This window comes from Lissotriton vulgaris, chromosome 9 (genome assembly GCF_964263255.1).
Source record: "Lissotriton vulgaris chromosome 9, aLisVul1.2, whole genome shotgun sequence".
In the NCBI taxonomy this organism is placed as follows: Eukaryota; Metazoa; Chordata; class Amphibia; order Caudata; family Salamandridae; genus Lissotriton; species Lissotriton vulgaris.
In genome coordinates, this window is record NC_141697.1 from 629,721,971 (window position 1) to 629,744,986 (window position 23,016).

The 23,016-nt window shown below is 41.0% G+C and overlaps 1 protein-coding gene across 2 annotated transcripts in view; it reads left to right on the plus strand.

The window, feature by feature from the left end:
• The window catches only part of LOC147691993 (cytochrome P450 2F3-like), a 196,133-nt gene extending 173,893 nt beyond the window's left edge, over window positions 1-22,240 (plus strand). Inside the window, exon 8 of one of the 2 annotated variants that reach the window (XM_086938283.1) lies at window positions 20,099-20,286. In XM_086938283.1, coding sequence (XP_086794409.1) covers window positions 20,099-20,134 — 36 coding nt within the window. In that variant the 3' untranslated portion in view covers window positions 20,135-20,286. Of the gene's footprint in view, window positions 1-20,098 lie in introns of both variants that reach the window. The other variant, XM_086938282.1, reaches the window with a different exon arrangement.
• Window positions 22,241-23,016: the final 776 nt, after the last annotated feature.

A 23,016-nucleotide genomic window follows, 5' to 3' on the forward strand; every position in this document is an offset into this window, starting at 1 on the left:
ACTTGGGCCCATGACGTGTTTATGACAGTATTTTTGTGAATCAGGCGAGTTTACACACCACCATCAGTAATTCTATGTGTTATCTTACCACAATTACCAGAATACCTGACTTACCACAGGCACCTAATTTCCTGACGGATCAGGAGCTAGCAGTGGACAGGAGATAAGAATAACCAAAATACTTTATACATTTATTAGAACTTTATACCTTTTTTTTTATAATGACCACAGACACCTGAAGGGTTTTAAAGATGTTATATAGTAAGTTTAAAATCAAAATGCCATGAGGATAAAACTAATACAGATTAGAATATCAATAACCAAGATTATAACTATAATATAACTGTGAATGAGAACAAGCACCATTGAGTGCGAGTGGAAAACTACTGGGTAAGGGTAACAGGGAACATGCTATTCAGTTTTCAGGCTTATACTAAAGGTAGGTGAGTTTAAAAAATATTAGTCAGTGAATTACTAAGGTCCTACACGTGATTCAAAACTGATCTTAGTCTAACTGCATAGATTCTAAAACATAGTAAAATTAGATCACACTAATGGAGTAAACAGTTTCAATAATGTCCTACAGGTAGGGGAAAAATTGGAACATAGCTAATACACAGTTTGCAGGTAAGTTTTGTGGAGAGGACAGAGAGAATACCATGGGCAAGGATGCTTTATTAAAAGGAAAAGAAGGAAAAAGAATAGATAGACGGACACCCACAATTATATTTACCTAGGACGGGAATGAGGACTAACCCTGGCCACGGGTCAGTTTGGGAAAAGGCGAGGACAAGGACCCTCAAGGACTTAGGATGCCAGTACGCGAGCAGGTACAGCTCATGGACAGTCAGGACAGGATACACCTCAGGATTTGGATCAGGACTGGGCTCACCAAAGGGCACGACCAACACCTGCAGCTTCGGATGCAACGCCTGCACTACTCCCTCTCTGCACGGAATCCGCCAGTAACCCCGATTGGGTTCTCGAATCTCCCAGCAAAGTGCTTCGCCAGAACTTAAGACTATTTCCACCCCTTGGAGTTTGTGGAAAATTACGGACAGAGTGCTCTGCAGCTCTCTGTATCAATCGCCTATAGAGTTCGTAGGGTCGGTGACAGGTCAGCTACTCTGACAAGTCGGACAATTTTTCTAACTAAAACTAGGCTAGTTATACTGTTTTCGGGTCCCTAGACCACCCACAAATGTTGCAAGTGACAGGATCCCCAACTTAGGATTGGTCAGAAGAGGTGGTTAGGTCATTGTCACCACCTAAAATTCTGTGTTCCCACAATTAATATTCATTTTTCGTACCCATCCCTTACATTCCAGCTCCCATGGCATACGTGTAGAAAAGACAATGGAGCACACAAACATTATCGCACAAATAGATACATTTCAGGTACAAGTCGAAGTCTTCTCCCAGGCAAAAGAGTAGGTTCCCAGGAGCATCTCAGCTCCGGCAGCCAACTGGCTGAGTTCCACAGTTGCAAGACTTCGTTTCTCATATCACGTGGTGAGTCCCTGTCAGACTTCTAAGATGGAGAGGCTCCCCACTCCCAGGCCCACAGATACGCGGTACATGAAAAGTAAGCGAAAACAAATTAGAAACACAGACAAAATGAATACACTGTACACCATGATTAGCTACTCTGCACCCCTTACTTTATAATATCTATAGCATTAGGGTTTTAGGCCGAAATAGACAGCTAGCCAAAAGCGGCAGTAGCAAGCAGAGCGCATGTTAAAGACAAAGCGGCCATTTTAGCAGTAATGCGCATGAGCTAAAAATCCCTCCAGAACTACGAGTGCGTCACATCACATGGGTATGACCGACGCATGCGCAGACTGGATTTCTGCAAAGCAGCGATTCTGTAGTATGCAAGCCTCATTACGATTAATAGACACATAGGCAAGCGTCTCTGGGACACCCGCGTGTAGACTGAAAGTGCAATATTAATGACAATCAGGTTGATTAATGACGTTATAGATAAAACGAGGTTCTTGAATGTAAGCAAGTCGCTTTACGTGCGAATCCTTGCTCCATCAATCCCCTCTTTGATGATATTTACTATCATCACTATTAATGGAAACAGATGCCAACTTCAATTCTCATCCATCTCAATCTCCACAAATCTGTTGTTAATTCTTTTCCCTGCATCCTTATTAGGATGGAAATTCTTGGCCTTTTTGTAGATTTGGTTTCTCAGCTCTTCTAATTCCAGTTCATCTATATTCCGTTTCACTCCTCTCTTATTTACCGTATATTTCTTTCTGCATTTTTGACATTTGCAGCAAACTATAATGATCAGCACAACCAAACTTATTCCAGCTATTGGCATCAGTATTTTTCCCACAATACTTCTACCTATGTTAGAAACACAACTACCTACAGAGGAGAGACCATCAGTTAGTCTCTTCCAGGCACTATCAACCTCCAGTGGTTTGAGTTCTTTTTCCAAATTAGTTATGTTTCTCACATATTTCTTAATTTCTACGCTCTTATCAGGAATGTAAGTGCAACAATGTTGCGCTTTCAGCATCCTGCAGACTCCGCCCTCTTTTGCCAATAAGGTATCAAGAGCAAGTAGATTCTGTAAAACCATTGATCTGATCGCAACCATTTCAGTATTGACCAGCAGGAATCCAGCAGCAGTGTCAGTTGATAACCGATCCACTACTGTAGACAATTTGCAAATTCGGTGAGTATTCAGAACCACTCCCACTCCAGGTATCAGTGCACTAAATATATCACCTATAATTTCTCCAACACTTTCTCGTCTACTACGTACTAAACCATTAGTATTTTCATTGCTTCCAGCGGCGTTGTTCACATGGTATATTTTCGGGAAGACAATGCCAAAATAGCAGCTTCCATACCAGTGATCTGGCATATATAATAAATTCCGGGAAAGACAGGTTCTGACCCATTTTTGAAACCCCAACCTCCAATTACCTTGTAATTGTGTTCGCATTCACTGGAACCAATGAATACATTGTTATAATAACTAGTCTTTTCTCTATGAAGACAGAGTTTCCCTTTTCGTTCGAAGTCCAGCAACAATGCAGGATTAGCTTCACCATTTGAGGTGCTTTCCATGTTTTCAGCCCATTTAGGAGTTTTCTGTCTCTTATCATTTGCCTTTCTCTGGAAACTCTCCCTTCTCTTTTCTACCATTTTCAAGAACATCTTCTCTTGCTCATGTAATGAACAAGTCAAATTATCTCTACGTGCTTCATTTAAATCTATGTCACCTATAGTCAAAAAATATTCTCCCATATAACGAGTCACGTCACTTTTGGTATGTACAATGTTCAGATTTCCCCGAATAGGAAGTTCAGAAAAAATTACGTCAGAGTTTGAATAGTAGTACTGTAAGGTGCTTCTATAAAATAAGCTTGCTAATATACTACAGGAAATTCCATAGGTCAGGGGTAGATGGTGATAGGTCACACCTTCAGCTACAGAAGTGGGTAGCTTCATACAGACATAGCAATCTTCTTTTTCCATGGCTTCTACATAGTGCACTAAAAGATTTGCAAAGACATTTAAATGTGTTCTTTTTGATTCTGTGATAATGTAGTCCTTCCTCATCTGATGCATCTAAGTCAGGTCTGGTTTGTTTCAGGCTAACTGCATTCTCACGTCTTTCTACACTTCGTGGTGTTTCTTCGGTTTGTACAACTTCTGTGTCTGGCGTCACTTGTTTAGTAGGGTACAGGTTAGTATCTTTACTTATCATAAAAGGTATAAAGACTGTTAGTCCTATCCATACTATCAGTACTATTGCTACGCTACATAAGCATATTTTACAGCATGTTTTACAACAATTTCCTCTAGGTCTTCCATTCACATTTGAATCTGACATTTTGGCTCACAAGAAGCTTTCCAACCCCTCTTTGTAGCTTTACACAAGAGGCTTACGCAGTTGCACTTTCAGGTTGGGTCTTCTTCTTCGGAACCCTGATCAGTAATTGATTCTTTGTCGCTTTTGTCGCTTATTTCAAGATCATCAATTTCTTCCAACACCAAGTAGGTCCATTCAGGACTTCGATAATTTTTGTTTTGTCTTTTTATTCTGGTACTTTGTCTGTTTGGCTGAGTTCCTGTTTTCTGTCTTTCACTGGCAGCCCTTTTTCGGTCTTCTAATTTCTCTTCTACTGTCTTTAACCTTAGTTTCAGTCTTTTTATGTATCTGGGTTTACTTTTCTTCTTGAGCCTTTTAGCTGTCATTGTAGTTTGGCCCTCATCACGAGCCCTTTTATTTTCGTTCAGTTGTGGCACTGTTACTTTGACGGTATCTTTTTCCCTTCCTGTCTGACTAGTCCCAGGTCTTTCTTCAGTTTCTTCTGCCTGGTCTCTAAGCTGGCCTTGTTCAGGTATACTTTGGATTTGTCTTTGATTTTCAACTGTTTCAGGCGCTGCCTCCTGAACACGTTCTTCTATTTCTATCTGTTCTTGTTCATGCACTTCGAACACTTGCTTTTCTTCCGCATGAACTTCAGCCCTAATTACTATTTGTCCCTTCTCAGTTTCTGGAGTCTTTGGAGGAGTGTCGATGACTGGGTCTGTCCCTACTTGACCTACTTCCTGATCAGGTCTGATGTGATTCTCGATAACCTGATCTTCTCCTTCAATTCCTGTCTCATCCTCACTATCCCACTCTCTATCTAAGTAGGAATACTTTCTAGTTCTTATTGGATCAAGAATCAGATCGTCTGCTGGGAACCATTCGTCTTGACTGGTGCTCGGTAGTATGACATCAGCTAGATCCGGAGCCTTATCTGAAGACTCCTCAGCTGCACCACCTTCAGCCACAGTCGCTTCTTCTCCGGTTACCCTCTTAGTATGGCTGGCATGGATCCACTTCGGCAAGCCGGCACACTTTACTGCAGTTGTAGTGACAAGGATCACCTGTCTCGGTTTTCCCCACTTTGGTCCGAGGCAACTCTTCCGGGTGTGTTTCTTCAACACAACCCAATCACCAGGTTTCAGATTATGAGCTGGAGTTGTTGGGCAGGCGACAACGTCCTCCCCAATCTGATGAGAGATAGAACGCACTTGGTCACCCAGCTGCTTGCAGTATTCTAGTACCAAATCATCAGAAATACTTAGCAGTTTGTGTCCAGGTACCCATGCCTGTCACATCACTCTTCCCATTAGTATCTCATGGGGACTCAGGGCTGTCTTTCGGTCTGGAATGCTTCTTAATCCCATCAGGACAAGGGGCAAAGCTTCTATCTAGTTCAATCTTGTAGAGTTACATATTTTTGCCAATCTTGATTTTACAGTGCCATTCGCCTGTTAGACTACTCCAGAAGCCTCTGGATGATATGCACAGTGCAGTTTTGGGGTAATCTTGAATGCTTTATAGAGTTCGGATAAGACTTCGTTGGCAAAATGCCCACCTATGTCTGTTTCAATTGTTTCTGGAAAACCATACCTAGGTATTAGTTCCCTTAGTAACAATTTGGCCACGGTAATGGCATAATTTTTCTTTGCTGGGTAGGCCTCCACCCATCTTGAGAACAGGCAGACTATAACTAGGACATACCTATATCCTTTGCACATGGGCAACTGAATAAAGTCAGCCTGCAGTCTGATAAAGGGACCCTCTGCTTTTCCAATCGTACTTCGGTCCACTACTGTTCTTTTCCCTGGGTTAAATTGCTGACAAACCAAACACCTCTGGCAAAGTGCCTCTGCAATGTTTCTGAACTTCGAATTGTACCACACCTTTTGGAAAACACGGCACATTGCATCACTCCCTATGTGTGTTTCTCCATGTATTAGTCTGGCCATTGGAGCAACCATACTGTCTGGCTATACAGGCATACCCTTCCCACAAACAATAACACCATCCCTTTCTCTAGTTTGACATCCATCCGTCTTCCATCTTTCCTTTTCTTCCTCTTCTGCTGCTTGCTGCAACTCTTTCAGTTCCCTCCAAGTAGATACATTCTCAAACACCATCAGTTGGCAGCTGTTTCTGCCTCCCCATAATTTGACTTTTAGGGACATTTTGTATCGGGCACAATATTGGGCAATTTGGTCAGCATATTGATTTCCGGCTGTCACATCATCGTTGCCAGATTTGTGAGCAGCACACTTGACCACTGTCAATTCTTTGGGCAACTGGATTGCTTCCAGTAGGTTCTGTACCACTTTTCCATTTCTGATAGGGGTACCTGAGGAAGTCATGAATTCTCCTTGAAACCATAACTGGCCGAAGTCATGCACAACCCTGTAACCATATTGACTGTCAGTGTATATGGTTACTCTCTTATTTTTCCCTTGTTTACAAGCTCTTGCCAATGCAATTAATTCAGCTACTTGGGCAGATTTTATTTCACTTAAGTAGGATGCCTCTAGGGTCGTTTCTAGAGTGACTACTGCATAGGCAGCACTCAGACCTCCATCCTCATGTCTCAAACAGGAGCCTTCCACAAACATCACAAGGTCTTCTACAGGTAAGGCTGTTTCTTTTATATCAGGACGTGGTTTGGTGCTAAATTCAGTTAAGTCAATGCAGTTATGCTCCATATCCCCCCCAATGTCTGCACTTTGGGTGTTTGGTAACAAGGTTGCGGGGTTCAGAATATTACATTGGGAAATTATCACATTTTCTGCACCTATAAGAATTCTCTCATACTTAGTCAGCCGACTGGGTGTGGGATACTGGGTCTTAGTTCGGGTCAGCAGAATCACAACTGAATGTGGAACATATACGGTTACAGGATGCCCCATAACAATGTTTTCACTTTGTTCTAAACTAGTACAAGTTGCAGCTACTGCTTTCAGGCATCCAGGTAATCCAGCAGCCACCAGATCTAGAGTAGCCGAAAAGTAGGCCACTGGACGTCTAGTCAGACCATGTTCTTGTGTCAGGACTGAGAGTGCACAATTGTTTCGTGTGTCACAAAACAATTCAAAGTTTTTGGAATAGTCAGGCATTCCCAAAGCAGGAGCTGAACACAGACAGTTCCGTAATTTTATCCAGGATGCAATACTTTCGTCATCCCAGGTAACTGGATCTGGTACTCCTTTCTTAGTCATTTTTATCAACGGTTTGGCTAGCACAGCAAATCCCACAATCCACTGTCTGCAGTACCCTACGACTCCCAGGAACATTCTGACTTCTTTCTGAGTTCTAGGTAACCCCATATCTCGAATTATTCTAATTCTTTCTGAAGTGACCCTTCGGATACCTTTCTCTATCTGGTGCCCCAGATATTTCACTGAGTTCTTACAGAACTGCAATTTGTCAGGTGATACTTTATGTCCTCCCTTGCCGAGATGATTCAATAAGGCAATGGTATCAGTACCACAGTCGTTCCGACTTTTAGACGCCACCAGAAGGTCGTCTATGTACTGAACCAAAACTGATTCTTTTGGCAGAATTAGTGATTAAAGACATCTTTTTAAAATCTGATTGAAAATCGAAGGACTTTCTGTGTACCCTTGAGGACACGATTCCAGACGTAGACACAACTGTCGAATTCAAATGAGAAAAGAAATTTGCTGTCTGGATGTAATGGGATGGAAAAGAATGCGTGACATAAGTCAATAACGGTAAACCATTCCGCATTCCATGGAATCTGGTACAAGATCACTGCAGGGTTCGGCACAATAGGACAGCAAGGTACAACAATCTGGTTTACCTTCCGCAGGTCCTGTATTACCCGGTACTTTCCGCTAGGCTTTTTAATTCCAATTATGGGTGAATTACAAGGACTGCTCATTACTTCCTGTATTATGTTTGCTTCTAGCAACCTTTTTACTTCAATTGCAACTCCAGCTTTCACTTCTGCACTCATTTTATACTGTCTGGTTTTCGGATAAATAGCATTTGTTTTAATGGCTATTTTAACTGGGTCCACATTTGCCATTAATCCCACATCTCTCCCAGTTAAATCCCACACATCTGGTATCACATTTTTTTGGAGCTCTTCAGGTAAGTCCTGTATTGTCAAAGTTTTAATTTCTGTGTCGGGCCTCAGTAACATAAATTAGTACAGGCCATCTTCATCTGGGGTCTGGATTTCGACGTCCTTTGGTGTGCAAAAGATGGTACAGTTCATTTTGCACAACAAATCACGTCCCAGTAGGTTCACTGGACTAGAATCACAGACAACAAATCTGTGCATTTCTTTGAAGTTCCCTATAGAAATCTCCATTGGTTCAGTTACTGGAGTACTGATTATCTGATTTGACACACCCACTACTTGGATGGCTTCTCCCGAGAGGGGTAGGTTTGGAACGTCCACTGTTCTCACAGTAGAACGGGTAGCACCAGTGTCCAACAGAAAGGTGACGTCATTCCCTTCAACCTTTCCTTCAATGTATGGCCCTGTCTGGTCTACCGGTAAGGAGGCGCCAAGCACGCACTCCTCGTCCTCCCCCTTCAGGCCCCGTCAGTATGGTTCATCACAGAGGAATGTATCATTTAACAGGAATTGCGAAGTTGCTGCATTTCTCTCATCCCCTCCTTCCCATACCTCGATCCCCTCATTTTGCTGAGCCTGATTCTTATAATTAGGTCTAGGAGCTCGAGGCAACGGATGCTGTTTTACCTGTTACAAGTTCTTTCGTGGCCCCTCTTTCTGCACCTGTGGATTTAAACCATTTATGGGGGCATTACCAGCCTGCAAATGTGGACACTCGTCTCTCCAGTGCCCTATCTGACTGCACCCGTGGCAGGGAAAATTTTTCTTAGCCTCTTCTTTACTCATCTTTACCCGAGGCTTTCCCCCTCCCCCAGAGGTAGTATTTTGAGTATTATTATTCATTTTACTTAACTGTTTCTCTTGTTGTTCAGCCAATTTTACTTGCGCCCACATAACCTTCTCCTTCAGGGCTTTTCTCTTGTTCTCCAACTCATCCTCACAGTACTTTGCGTACTTGAGGACCTCATCTATAGGTTTGCCCTGCCAACAGATTTTATCGTCCCTGATCCACTGTGATATTTCAGGCCTCAAACCCAACATGAATCGATAAATGAAATGGGTCATATCCTTCATTTCGATATTATCGATTCCACTGTAAGTTTTGAATACCTGTAGCAGTCGTTCATAGTAGGAATGCACTGTTTCATCACGATTTTGGGTAGTTCTATCTATTCCGGTCCAATCAGTTTCTTTTGCGGGCACTTTCTCTTTTAGGTATTGTATGACTTTATCATATTTTCTCATTACATATGGCGAGGGAGCTCCGGTTCTGTAGTCTCTCTCATATTCTTCACTGGGCCAATCAACTGCAATTTTGCATTCTGTCCACAAATCTACGGGAACTACAATGTCAAAGAACCCATCCAGGTCCTTCAGGAGACATTTCTGAACCTTCACGAATCGCTCAACCTGCCTATACCACTCAACAGGTTTCTCTCTTAATTTTGGGAAATCCTTGGTAAAAGACACAATATCCTGTCGGGACCATGGGACATGTACATATTTCCCACCCGGTACTTCTCTCATGGGATACAGATTTTCTGCCTTGCCCACGTCTTTCAAAACATATTCAGAAGTCTTTGGTTTGGCCTTACTGTCTTCCTTTTTCTTGGCCCACCTGGCTTTCCATTTGTCTAGATCTCCCCATTTATGCATTATATTCAGCAATTCTTTTATCTGTATTTTCTTCCCTGACACATTCGTATTTTCTAAATCCTTGTCGGAAAATTCTGTTCTGTAGGGTTTCTGGAGTACCATGGATCGACTAACATCTATTCCCATATTCGTGGCGGTGTCCATTAATTTTTCATGGAACACTCTTGTATTCCGGGTAAGGCTTTTGCACAGGAACAACAACTCTTCTTCATCAAAGGTATTTAACCTGTCTAATCCTACATTCCCAGCCGTCAGTTCCTCCAGCTCTATTCTTGGCTTGTATATATCTAATGGTTTCGGCTGAGGGGTTTCTTTTTCTAATTCTCTGGACCATCGTTCTATTTCTTCCGGAGTCACTACGGTGGCACTCCGGGTACCTGAAGCTGTTTCTATCAGCACTTCCTTTGCCTTAGCCTGGCTTCCTGACCGTGGCAAACTGGTTTCAGGTTCAACTATGAGCGGCTCTTTTCTAGGCGGTGCTACAATCGGCGTAACAACTGGAGTTCTTGGACTAGCCTGTCTATCCCCATAAAGGGGAACAACTGGACCAATAGTAACCGGAATTGTCAAAGCTTCAGGACTGGGATTTATCTGAGCTATGGTCTGAATTAGTTCATTTCGCTATTTAATCAATGCTTCTTTTTCTCGTTCGTGCAAAACCCTTTCCATAGAGTTGTCATGCATTACTTGAGGTACTAATGGAGGGTATATACTCGGGGCAGTTGGGATCGCCAAACTTGGTCTCTCATCACCAAAGGGTCGGTAATTTGGGACTGCTGTGCCAGGTCTACAAACTACATCACTACCACTGATTTTGCTACCAGTACCAGCTACATCTGTTTCGAACTTAGTGGCCCAGATTCTTCAGCATAAGGAGGTGGATTTTTCATTAATAAATCCTCCAGGTATTCATCCTCTGAGTCCCCCATAGTCATTAAATGTCGGGATTTCTCTGTCCTTTTTCCTCCCTCGGGTTCAGTTACCCCAAACATTGGAAATAGTCCCTCAACCATCATATTCTGTCTCCACGGTTTCATCTTTTTCTCCTTTGTTTCCCGCTGCAATTTAGGATACCACTTACTCACTCCCTTATCCATTCGGGGTCTGTCTCGCTCTAGAGCCTCAATCTCCCATTCCTCTAAAGCTTCATATTGCATTAATCTGGGTTGGGGTGTAGCTCATTCATTTGGGTCCTCAAGTTAAACAGGATTCTACCATTAAAGGTACCATCGAGGGGAAAGGCTAGGACTCCGTCATCCTCAGTATACTTTACCCAATTTTCCAACCATACACAGGTATGATACCCTTTGTCAAACATCATAAATGATGCGGGAGTATTAGGAGGTGGAATGATCACACCCTCTCTAGTTCTGATGGGCTTGTCTTTCTTGAAATAGTTCTTAATCTTTTCGGCAAATGACATTTTTCTCTTGCTTCCGTACATATTGTAAGGTCTACCTCTTAACATCTGCTCTTTATGAAAACCTAGATTTTTCGGATCAGGTAAAAATTCAGGATACCACATACACCTCTCCAAACTGTCTTCAAGTTCGGACTGATTAGTTTTGTTTACTAAGGTGCTTCCAATGCTAGCGCGTCTTTCAATTCACAGCAACCAATCAGCACAGAGGTTGCAAATACTCTTGACCAATGGGTGTGTGGCCCCTTCGTGAGACACGGTCTCACTCTTCGGCACTCACCCCTCCTTTACAATTCTAGCTTCGCTACACACCCGCTGGCTCAACCAATACCAGCGCGGCACGGAGTGACGTCAGTGCAGCCTTGCGACTGACTCCCTCCTTCACAAGGTAACGGAAACTTTGAATTTTTCTTAAAGTGCAAGTGCTCAATTTAGTTAACAACATATAACATTTGCCACTGTGCTTGAGGGTTTTAAACAGGAAAAGGGTTTTTCTCTTACTGCAAGTAAACCACTTCTGTATACTTTTCATTCACTACGGATAGATCTCTTCTGCCTATCCTCTCCTACAAGCATTAGAGAACCTGCTACTCCTTTGACTCATCCACTTCTTTCCGGGATATATACTAAGTCAAACTTTCACCAGCGGACTCCTCTGCTTTCACTCAAGCTCCGAAGAACCTATTACTCCTTCCGTATGCGACCCTTACTAGGTGATATCACAACGGGAGTTTCAACAGTGGACTCGTAGCTATCATTAATTCAATAATTTATTCAGAAAAGTCCTAATTAGTGCTTCCGGTTCTGCCTAACCATGCACTAATCTGACTCCCAGTCGGTGACCTCACAGCCAAGTGGATTCTACTCACCACTTGCTATTCTATTTCCCCGGGGATTCCACAACATGAAACAATCACGGACAATTATGTTAATTTACATACAATAATATAGCAGCAATTCATAAAAATCTTATTTCAAAAAACCTTTATAACATTTAAATGCAAAGAACTTATTTTAGCAGCACATTTTTATTTTTTCACAGTTCCTAAAACTATCTTATCTACCTATCTTAACAAGTCCTAACCATCATCTTGCTACCAGAAAATTATTGATAGAGCGCGCAGGTCGCCCGACCCTATATTTTACCAGATTTCACGCACTTGGGCCCATGACGTGTTTATGACAGTATTTTTGTGAATCGGGCGAGTTTACACACCACCATCAGTAATTCTATGTGTTATCTTACCACAATTACCAGAATACCTGACTTACCACAGGCACCTAATTTCCTGACGGATCAGGAGCTAGCAGTGGACAGGAGATAAGAATAACCAAAATACTTTATACATTTAATAGCACTTTATACCTTTTTTTTTATAATGACTACAGACACCTGAAGGGTTTTAAAGATTTTATATAGTAAGTTTAAAATCAAAATGCCATGAGGATAAAACTAATACAGATTAGAATATCAATAACCAAGATTATAACTATAATATAACTGTGAATGAAAACAAGCACCATTGAGTGCGAGTGGAAAACTACTGGGTAAGGGTAACAGGGAACATGCTATTCAGTTTTCAGGCTTATACTAAGGTAGGTGAGTTTAAAACATATTAGTCAGTGAATTACTAAGGTCCTACACGTGATTCAAAACTGATCTTAGTCTAACTGCATAGATTCTAAAACATAGTAAAATTAGATCACACTAATGGAGTAAACAGTTTCAATAATGTCCTACAGGTAGGGGAAAAATTGGAACATAGCTAATATACAGTTTGCAGGTAAGTTTTGTGGAGAGGACAGAGAGAATACCATGGGCAAGGATGCTTTATTAAAAGGAAAAGAAGGAAAAAGAATAGATAGACGGACACCCACAATTATATTTACCTAGGACGGGAATGAGGACTAACCCTGGCCACGGGTCAGTTTGGGAAAAGGCGAGCACAAGGACCTTCAAGGACTTAGGATGCCAGTAGGCGAGCAGGTACAGCTCATGGACAGTCAGGACAGGATACACCTCAGGATTTGGATCAGGACTGGGCTCACCAAAGGGCACGACCAACACCTGCAGCTTCGGATGCAACGCCTGCGCTACTCCCTCTCTGCACGGAATCCGCCAGTAACCCCGATTGGGTTCTCGAATCCCCCAGCAAAGTGCTTCGCCAGCACTTAAGACTATTTCCACCCCTTGGAGTTTGTGGAAAATTACGGACAGAGTGCTCCGCAGCTCTCTGTATCAATCACCTATAGAGTTCGTAGGGTCGGTGACAGGTCAGCTACTCGGACAAGTCGGACAATTTCTCTAACTAAAACTAGGCTAGTTATACTGTTTTCGGGTCCCTAGACCACCCACAAATGTTGCAAGTGACAGGATCCCCAACTTAGGATTGGTCAGAAGAGGTGGTAAGGTCATTGTCACCACCTAAAATTCTGTGTTCCCACAATTAATATTCATTTTTCGTACCCACCCCTTACATTCCAGCTCCCATGGCATACGTGTAGAAAAGACAATGGAGCACACAAACATTATCGCACAAATAGATACATTTCAGGTACAAGTCGAAGTCTTCTCCCAGGCAAAAGAGCAGGTTCCCAGGAGCATCTCAGCTTCGGCAGCCAACTGGCTGAGTTCCACTGTTGCAAGACTTCGTTTCTCATATCACGTGGTGAGTCCCTGTCAGACTTCTAAGATGGAGAGGCTCCCCACTCCCAGGCCCACAGATACGCGGTACATGAAAAGTAAGCGAAAACAAATTAGAAACACAGAAAAAATGAATACACTGTACACCATGATTAGCTACTCTGCACCCCTACTTTATAATATCTATAGCATTAGGGTTTTAGGCCGAAATAGACAGCTAGACAAAAGCGGCAGTAGCAAGCAGAGCGCATGTTAAAGACAAAGCGGCCATTTTAGCAGTAATGCGCATGAGCTAAAAATCCCTCCAGAACTACGAGTGCGTCACATCACATGGGTATGACCGACGCATGCGCAGACTGGATTTCTGCGAAGCAGCGATTCTGTAGTATGCAAGCCTCATTACGATTAATAGACACATAGGCAAGCGTCTCTGGGACACCCGCGTGTAGTGTGAAAGTGCAATATTAATGACAAACAGGTTGATTAATGACGTTATAGATAAAACGAGGTTCTTGAATGTAAGCAAGTCACTTTACGTGCGAATCCTTGCTCCATCAATGGTTCCTACTCAGAGTCTGAAATTTCTGGGGTTTCAGGTGAATACAGTTTTAGCTCAGTTGATTCTGCCTCAGACGAAAGGGACCAAGATAAAGAAGGAGGTGTCAGCAGTGTTACTGAGAGAGATAGTATGCTTAATAGATCTGGCAAGATGTTTGGGACTGCTCTCATCCTCCATTCAGGCCATTACCCCAGGGCCTTTACATTACAGGGGTTTTCAGAGGTTGAAGACTTTGGGATTAAGGAAGGGCTTATGGTATGGTGATTCCTTCTCCATTGCAGTAGGTGCATGGGAGGACCTGCTCTGGCAATCAAAAAATATCAATGCTTGGAATGGCAAGGTTATTTTCGGGAATGTTCCCAAGCTGACCTTGGAATCGGATGGAAGCAACTTGGGCTGGGGGGCATATTGGAACGAGTTAAAAACCGAGGAAAGATGGTCCAAGGAGGAACAGGAGCTCCATATAAATTGCTTAGAAATGTTAGAAGCTCTTAAAGCTTTGAAGAGCTTCAGCGAGTTATCAACAAACTCAGTCTCAGTGATTTGGTCAGACAAATTCTCAGCTGTGTCCTACATAAACCACTTGGGCGGTGCGAAGTCATAAGCACTGGCAGATCTGACAAAGTGAATTTGGTGTTTTGCTGGGAGGACAAGATTTTTTTGAGGGCGGATTTTATTCCACGCCTGCAGAATGTAAGAGCAGATTAGAGTTCCAAGTATCTCAGGGTTACAAGCGATTGGATACTGAATCCCATTGTATTCAGACAGATTCATGAATTATGCGTCCCAGTTCATGTGGATCTGTTTGCCAGCAGACCAACCTGGCAAGTTTCCAGGTATTTTAGTTGAAGGCTAGATCCAGAGGCAGCGGCAGTAGATGCTTTCATGCAAGTTTGGCAGAGAAGGGAATGTTATGGGTTTCCCCCTTTTTCCATGATTCAGATTGTTCTGGGTAAGGTGTGGTTGGAGGCCTGGAATATAATTCAGGTGACTCCCTTTTGGAGATCACAGGTTTGGTTCCTGGGGGTTTTGGAACTTGCAATCACCATACCAAGTTTGGTAACGGGATCCATTGGACTGAGAGAAGCATCCTTTAGTTGTAAAAGGGGAAATTAACAATCTTGTTTGGATGATTGCAGGGGTTCAGCCAGGTATTTAGGCCTTTCAAGAGAGGCTAAATGTTTACTGGATGAATCTTGGTCTCTAGGAACAAGAAGAAGAAACAAGGGAGTGTAGAGGAAATGGTGTAGTTGGTGCATGGAAAGGGGTTTCAAACCTGTGGAACTTCCTTAAGCTGATGTGACCAATTACTTAGCGGAATTATATAACTCATGTCTCACTTACAGAACAGTTAACTGTGATAGATCTGCTATTTCCACAGTGCATGCCATTGTTAATAATTTTTTTGATTGGGAGTAATATTCTTATAGAAGAGTGATAAAGGGTGTGAGATTAAGGAGACCTTCCAAGGCTTTTTAAGAGTCGCTGTGGGACGTCAGCCTGGTATTCAAGTTGTTTACCTCTTGGCCAGGTAATAGTTTATTTACCCTGAAACAGATTTCTCTTAAGTTAGCGGCATTACTTCATTTGAAGTCTGTCCAAAGGGTTTCCAATGTGAGGGCTTTGGAATAATCCAACAGGTTCTATTCCCCTGAGGGAGTACATTTCGATATTTGGAATTGAACAAAAACTATGTCAGTATTTTATCCCTTTTGCCATGATTGTGGGAAGTTGTGCATGGTGAGTTGTATGAGAAGTTATGAGAGTAAAGTTTTGGAGTTTAGTGCACATGGCATTGATCAGCTACTATTGCTGTATGTCAAACCACACAAGGCTGTATCTAGGGCTAACATAGCAAGAATGGATTTGAATGATTATGAACGAAGCAGATGTCGACCTATCCAGGTTTGGTGCACATTCTGCAAGAGGCGCAATGGCCTGTAAGTGTTTTGGCCTGGTGGATCTTTACCAGAGATCTTAAAGTCAGCAGACTGGTCGAATGCAAATACCTTTGCAATGTTCTAACTAAGACAGGTGGAGCATGTTAGTTGTGTGGCTTTGGATGGCTTTAAACATGCATGATGGTAGCCTGCTGTCTTGTAATGAAATGCTGATTCTCAAATTAACATGCACAGAGAATCTTTATTTTATTAAAGACAACGGAGGCTAGCATTATCTTGCCCTCCTCATTCTTGGAAAAAATATAGTACTGTACGCGTACGTGCGCAAACCCTTACGTGCGCAAGTGAGTTTCTGATTGGCTGGCAGTCGACTGTCAACATTCCAAACTGTCCAAACCAGGAAGTGTTGGCCACCATCTTGTTTTTCAGGAGAACTGAGGCACAAGAGAGCCCAAATCAAGAGTGGAAAACACGAAAAGGGGGCAGGGTCGAGACCCCCCAACCCTTTAGACCTTCTCAGGGGGTCCCAGAAGGACCTCCAAGGGCAAACAAAAATAAAAAAGAAAAAATCGAGGGTTACGCACACCGTACGCGTACGGTAAGCGTACCGTGCGCGTACCCCACAATTTTAAAAAAAACAACATTTTTTTTTTGCACTTGGTGGTCCTTCTGGGACCCCCTGAGAAGGGCTAGGGGGTCAGGGGGTCTCTACCCTGCCCCCTTTTTGTGTTTTCCACTCTTGTTTTGTGCTCTCTTGTGCCTCACTTCTCCAGAGAAACAAGATGGCTGCTCAGGTGGTCCCAGAAGGATAATAACATATATAAACGTTATCCGCTAATAGAATTAGCATTTACAAAACCTTTGAAATTTATTGAAAAAAAATATAGGTTTCACGCCTGATATAGTTAGGAATTAGCATTTAAAAAACCTGGTAAATTTACAGAAAAACGCATAGGTTTCAGGCCTGATATAGTTAGGAATTAGCATTTAAAAAACCTTGCAAATTCACTTAAAAACCATAGGTTTCAGGCCTTATATAGTATTATAGTTAGGAATTAGCATTTAAAAAACCTTGCAAATTCACTTAAAAAACCATAGGTTTCAGGCCGTATATAGTTAGGAATTAGCATTTTAAAAACCTTGCAAATTCACTTAAAAAACCATAGGTTTCAGGCCTTATATAGTTTGGAATTAGCATTTAAAAAACCATTGAAATTGCTCCTATATAGTTAGTTGTACTAACTATATTTCGCGCACCCGCAATCCACTGCTGATGATGTCACATATTACATCATTCATGACATGGTCAGTGACATCACTGATGACATCACTGATGACATCTCAAATGACATCACTGATGATATTCTGTTTGCTTTGTGATGTAGTGATATTCTTTAAAGAGCTTCATTTTGGGCAGCAATAAAGGATTATTGCATAATGTTAGCCTCTGTTGTCTTTGATGAAATCAAGATTCTCTATGCATGTTAATTTGAGAATCTCCATTTTCAGGTTAAACACTGCCGGAATAACTTGGATGAACGGTGATAATTTCTCTGATGTGGATATCCTGAAAATCTATAATCGTTTCAGCTCATGTGAACTATTGTGGAACAGCTTTTGTGTAAATGATCTACCAATGTAATCATCAGTTATCACTGAAAGTCTGGACCAATTCTATGGTTTATTTGTCATTGTTAGTCTAATTGATATCAAGAATAGGTAATGTATAACGTATTCCATTGATCATCACCAAGGTCAAAAGATCAAAAGAATTGTCTTACCCCACTGATCACTACAGACCTCAGTTCATGATATTGAGAATGGGCATTATAATAATGGTGTTGGATGGGATGGTTGGAAGGATGGTGGAAGATGTAGCTATGTTACAAGTGGTAAATAAATTCAAAAGCTAGAATTGAGCAAGACATTGTAATTAATCTTACCTAAGAGCAAACGGAATTGGAAGGATTTACACCATTGAATGTAGACCTATATGCACCACAAACACAACAACCACAACCACCACAACAACAAAAAACCTACAACACAGGTGTACTAATTTTACAATGATAAGTTGTAAAAGGAAGACTAATGTGTTGCTCATAAAATTTAAACTGAATTCTGGCTGGACTCCCTCTGACAGTCACTTTTGCCCATGGCACGGTCGACGATGGAGGGAAATTCTGGCAGAGTCAGCAGCACTCGGACCGTCTTTGTTTGCAGACTCGCCAACTTCTAAATCAAGTACTGACTGCTGTCTCACTGTCTGCTGTGCATCAGAGCCTATGGCACTTGTAACACCATGACTGGGATATCAGTCACATTTGGACGGAGTATCCTATCCAGCATGATTTCTCCTCAAATTTTAGAGAAAACCTAGGTTGCTTTTTGAGATGTAAAACACTACTACAATACATAAATCAATGTAAATCTGCACGTATTCCAACTCATTATTTTCTTATTAAAAGGGAGTCTAGTAAACCGGCTTGTAATCAGAAAATAACACAATTTTCCACATGTGTTAAAGTATAACTGGCAGCTAGTGATATTACAATGGCTCCATGCCAAACAACAAAAAACATGACAAGAGCGCCTCTTACTGGGAGCAGAGGCACAAGGAACAGTCGCCATGTCCTCTTCTATACTCTCTGTCTCTGTTGGGGGAGAAATAGAAGCAAATTCTCCGGTGTCAGTACTCCAGCAGCCACATTCAGGAAATATGAAAAAGTGATGAGCATGAAACACGAAAATTGCATTAATTCGTAAAAATTCAGAAAGAGTAAAACCATGGCTGGTTATGTTATGGTATGTATGTTATTAAGTTATGTGGTATGTTAATTGAAATTTATTGAGCGCACGTTCAACAGTGGTTTCTTGGTGTTGAAGTAAAATCATAATATCAAGCTGCATTGTAAGTGGAATTACTAATACAGTTGGTGGGCTTGTTCAATGAGACAAGTCTTTAAATTCTTCCTAAAAGTAAAAAGATCAATGTATGAACATAAAAAAGGGGTATAGAATTCCATATTATGGGTCTTGTGCAGAAAAACTGCAACTACACATTTACTCTTTTTGCATTTGGAGTAAAGGAAATAATTGTAATTTACAAGTGTTGTGCTCCTTACTTTTTCATGCTTATATCAAATCGTTAATAATATGCTCAAGTGAGCACACTGGTATGGTTAAGAGATAGCATTATGCCAGTCTAAAAAAATGGCTTTTGCCCATGTATGATAACTACCCTGAGAAATGTTGGGCCTGAATCACAAAGAGTTTGCTATGAGTGGGTATCACTTACTATTGTAGTATTCCAGACATGACAACAGAGCTTAGAAAGGGACTTGTTAGTCCACCACATTTATGGTTAACTATGTATTACAAGGAATAAAATACGCTCCAACTCATCTTATGGGGTAACTGCAAGGGATGCAAGACTAGAAAAATCCCTCGGTCGGGGCCTTGCACCACTATACAGACACTTAACTTATTGGTTACTTGTAATATTCTAATTGAATATGTTCAGTGCCTTCATTCCATATATGAAATCCATCATTTTTGTTAATGATTTTTTAATACATTTATCATTATAGTTTAATTATTTTACACCAGCTTTCTTCTTTAAAACACTGTATTAGAATTTAATAGTCTATTGTACACATTTTTACGTATTCTTTTGTATATTTTAGAGTAAAATAAAAAATAAAAAATAAAACAAATGAAAGCAGATGGTATAATACTGGTTTTAGGGAATGAATGTTAGGTATGCCATGGCAAAACTTTGGATTAGAGTTACAATTGTTGGTGGGTCTACAGACAATTGTGTATATATTAATAGGTGGAACATCTTACTCAATTATGTGGCTGAACTTAGTGACAAGCTTTGCATCTTCTATCATAATGTCCTGTTTACTCCAGACTGTACCAAGACCAGGAATCTAATTGTCCAACTTAATTCTCACTGTTCTGCTTTTTTAGGGAAACGGATCTGCCTTGGGGAGAGCCTTGCCTTGATGGAACTGTTCCTCTTCTTCACCACCATCTTGCAGAACTTCAAGCTGAGAGCACTTGTCGACCCAAAAGACATTGATATCACGCCGGAAAGCAGTGGCTTAGGAAATATTCCACGCCCGTACAAAATCTGCTTCCTCCCTCGCTAAGAGCCAAACCTCTCCATCAACTACGATCTTACCTTACCGAAAGTCAGCCGTTACAGGGCATATTTATTAAGGTTTTGTGTCACACATGTGAAGCGCAAGGGCGATGCAAAACCTAAATGAGATTTATCAAAGCCTCTTTACATGGCCCTTAGTGGCTTGATAAATTTTGAGTAACACAAGGCAGTGAAAATTTGCAGCAGGAAGGCGTTCGATGGGTAGAGCATGGGTGGAGCATGGGTGTTCCCAAGCATCCAACCATAGATGCTGACACATTCCAAGATTTACCAACATTGGTAGATCTGAGAATGCATCAGAATGCTACGCCTCCCCTCCAGAGGAGCAACAAGGAGAAATATATTTACTTCTCCTTGTTGTTTCCTCTTTCTAAGTGTGCAGCATTCTACAGGACACTTGGAAAGAGGAACATGTCTCTGAGGATTGTTTTGGGGAAGGAAGGTGTCCTTTCCTGCACAAAAACAAACCTGCCTACAATGCATGCACCCTTGCAACATGACGCAAGGGTGCCTGCATTGAGCTAGGTAGCCAAAAGTGTGGCAGCGATAGGAAAAGGGAGCATTGGTACTCCTGACTGGTAAATAGCTTCACGAGGCATATTTTGGCTGAAGTGATCATTAGTGTAATTTAGCCCAGCCTATTTGAGTTATTCTGTCATTCTGTGTAAGGTATAGCTGCTACTGTCTTAAATCTAATGTGTAAGGAGATTTCTTATATGGAAAAAGCTGAGAGAAGACGACCCACCCCTAAAATCAGCTCTTAAGTGGAGTCTACCACGTATTTAGGCAACACAATGCATACAACCAAAGAAAACTCAAAAACATTTTTTGTTCATACCTTCATCAATTTTTGCTTATTTGTTGTTATCAAAATTGATCATCCATAGTCTTGAGCAAACAATTGTTTATTTATCAATAAATTGTAAAACTCCCAACCTTCTAATACACATCTTTCCAACAATTATCCTAAAACATACCATTCATACCCAATAACTCTATTTATCCATCCATTTGTACTAAACAACAAAGTTAACATTAAGCCTGCAGGTGGAACATCTTGACCTGAATGATTGTACTTTTAGGTTTTATGACAGACTGATAAATCAAAATCTAAATTGTATCTTACATTCATTAGGCATGGCAGTATTATATTTTTAATATTCATATTACACTTCTTTCCGTCAAATGTACTTGCTGAAGATTTAGTAAAAAATGTATATTCTTGACAGTTGTCTCCAAGGCTTTCTTACTGGTTTCCTACCCGCGTTTTGGTGCTAGTTGTCAACGACCACTCACCTTCTACATGGCACAATATGATGGAATGTAAATATAACCTTAAAAAACAAGGAAAGAAGGGAGGAACACAAAGTGTCCTTGAAATAGGAGCAATCTAAAATGAAAAAAATAACTATTAAAATGTTATACGAGCTAGTGCCTCATCATGATATTCATCTAAAGGGCATTCATCTGCTAGTCCTCAGTCACACTTGCACTCAAAACAAGCGCACAGTGTGTAAACCACATTCAATCATTCAAAGCTTTTACTCTGAAACCCACACTCACATAGTATAATTAATGTGCTACCTTATATCCTGTCAATCACTGTGATCTAAATTTCTTTGCAGTGAGTCGCCAGACAGCTCAGGCTTCCAAAGTGAGCATGAGACAATGATATGTGGGAAGGGGTTCCTGATGAGGGAATACGTAGAAGAAAATGTTTAGAAAAACACCTTAAGTTATGTAGGGGATATTTTTTACTACAGGGACCTACATCTTTTGGCAGCGTGTTCACTCAGTTCATATGTGTGTGATACATACTGTCATGTGCAAACCTTATGCTATGAATGATGGTTTCCAGCTATTATTGCTTTTTAATGTAATGTTTTCATTATACATTAGCTTGTTGTGGCACAGTAACTTACCATAGAAATAAAATGTAGGATTCTTGCATCTTTTTGTGTTAAAAGTATGTGGGTTGTTTAGAATTGAACAGATTTTTGGTATTTAGAAATGTTTTCCATGGAATCATTTATAGGACAAAGAATAATTCTGCATATTTTAAATGTTTTTTCAAGAATGTTAACTAAATAAAGAAATGCTTGTCCCAAAATAGCATTATTTTACGCCATGCTGCTAGTGCAAAGTAAGTAAATTTCTCCGATCTTATCAGGGATGTGTGTATATGTGTGTATATATATATTCACTGAAAAAAACATAGGTTTGACACCAGTTATAGTTAGCTGGAAATTTTACTGACATAAAACCATTGAAATTCCCACTTTATAGTTAGTTGAATTCACTATAACTTGCGCGCCTGCAATGCACTGCTGATGACGTCACATATTACATCACTCATGACATTGTCAGTGACATCACTCATGACATCACTGATGACACCATCCAGTGAATGTGTGTCTTTCTGAAAAATAAATATGTTTTATATATGTATTTGTAAAGGTCGATGGAAGAATACATTTTTAAATAAGTGTCTAAATGGATGTTTTTTTTAAAACAATTGATTGGCTAACTGGCTTATTAAGTGTATCTTAGTGAAAACATATATTAGCGAGTAATGTTTAAATATGTATATATATGTATCAGTGTTTCACTTTGTGTATAAGTGGCTGCATGGGTTGGTGAGTAGCTACATGTGTGTGTGTATGGGTTTTTAGATATTTTTTTAGTATCAGTATTAGTGTCTGTATGGTTTGGTGGGGGTATT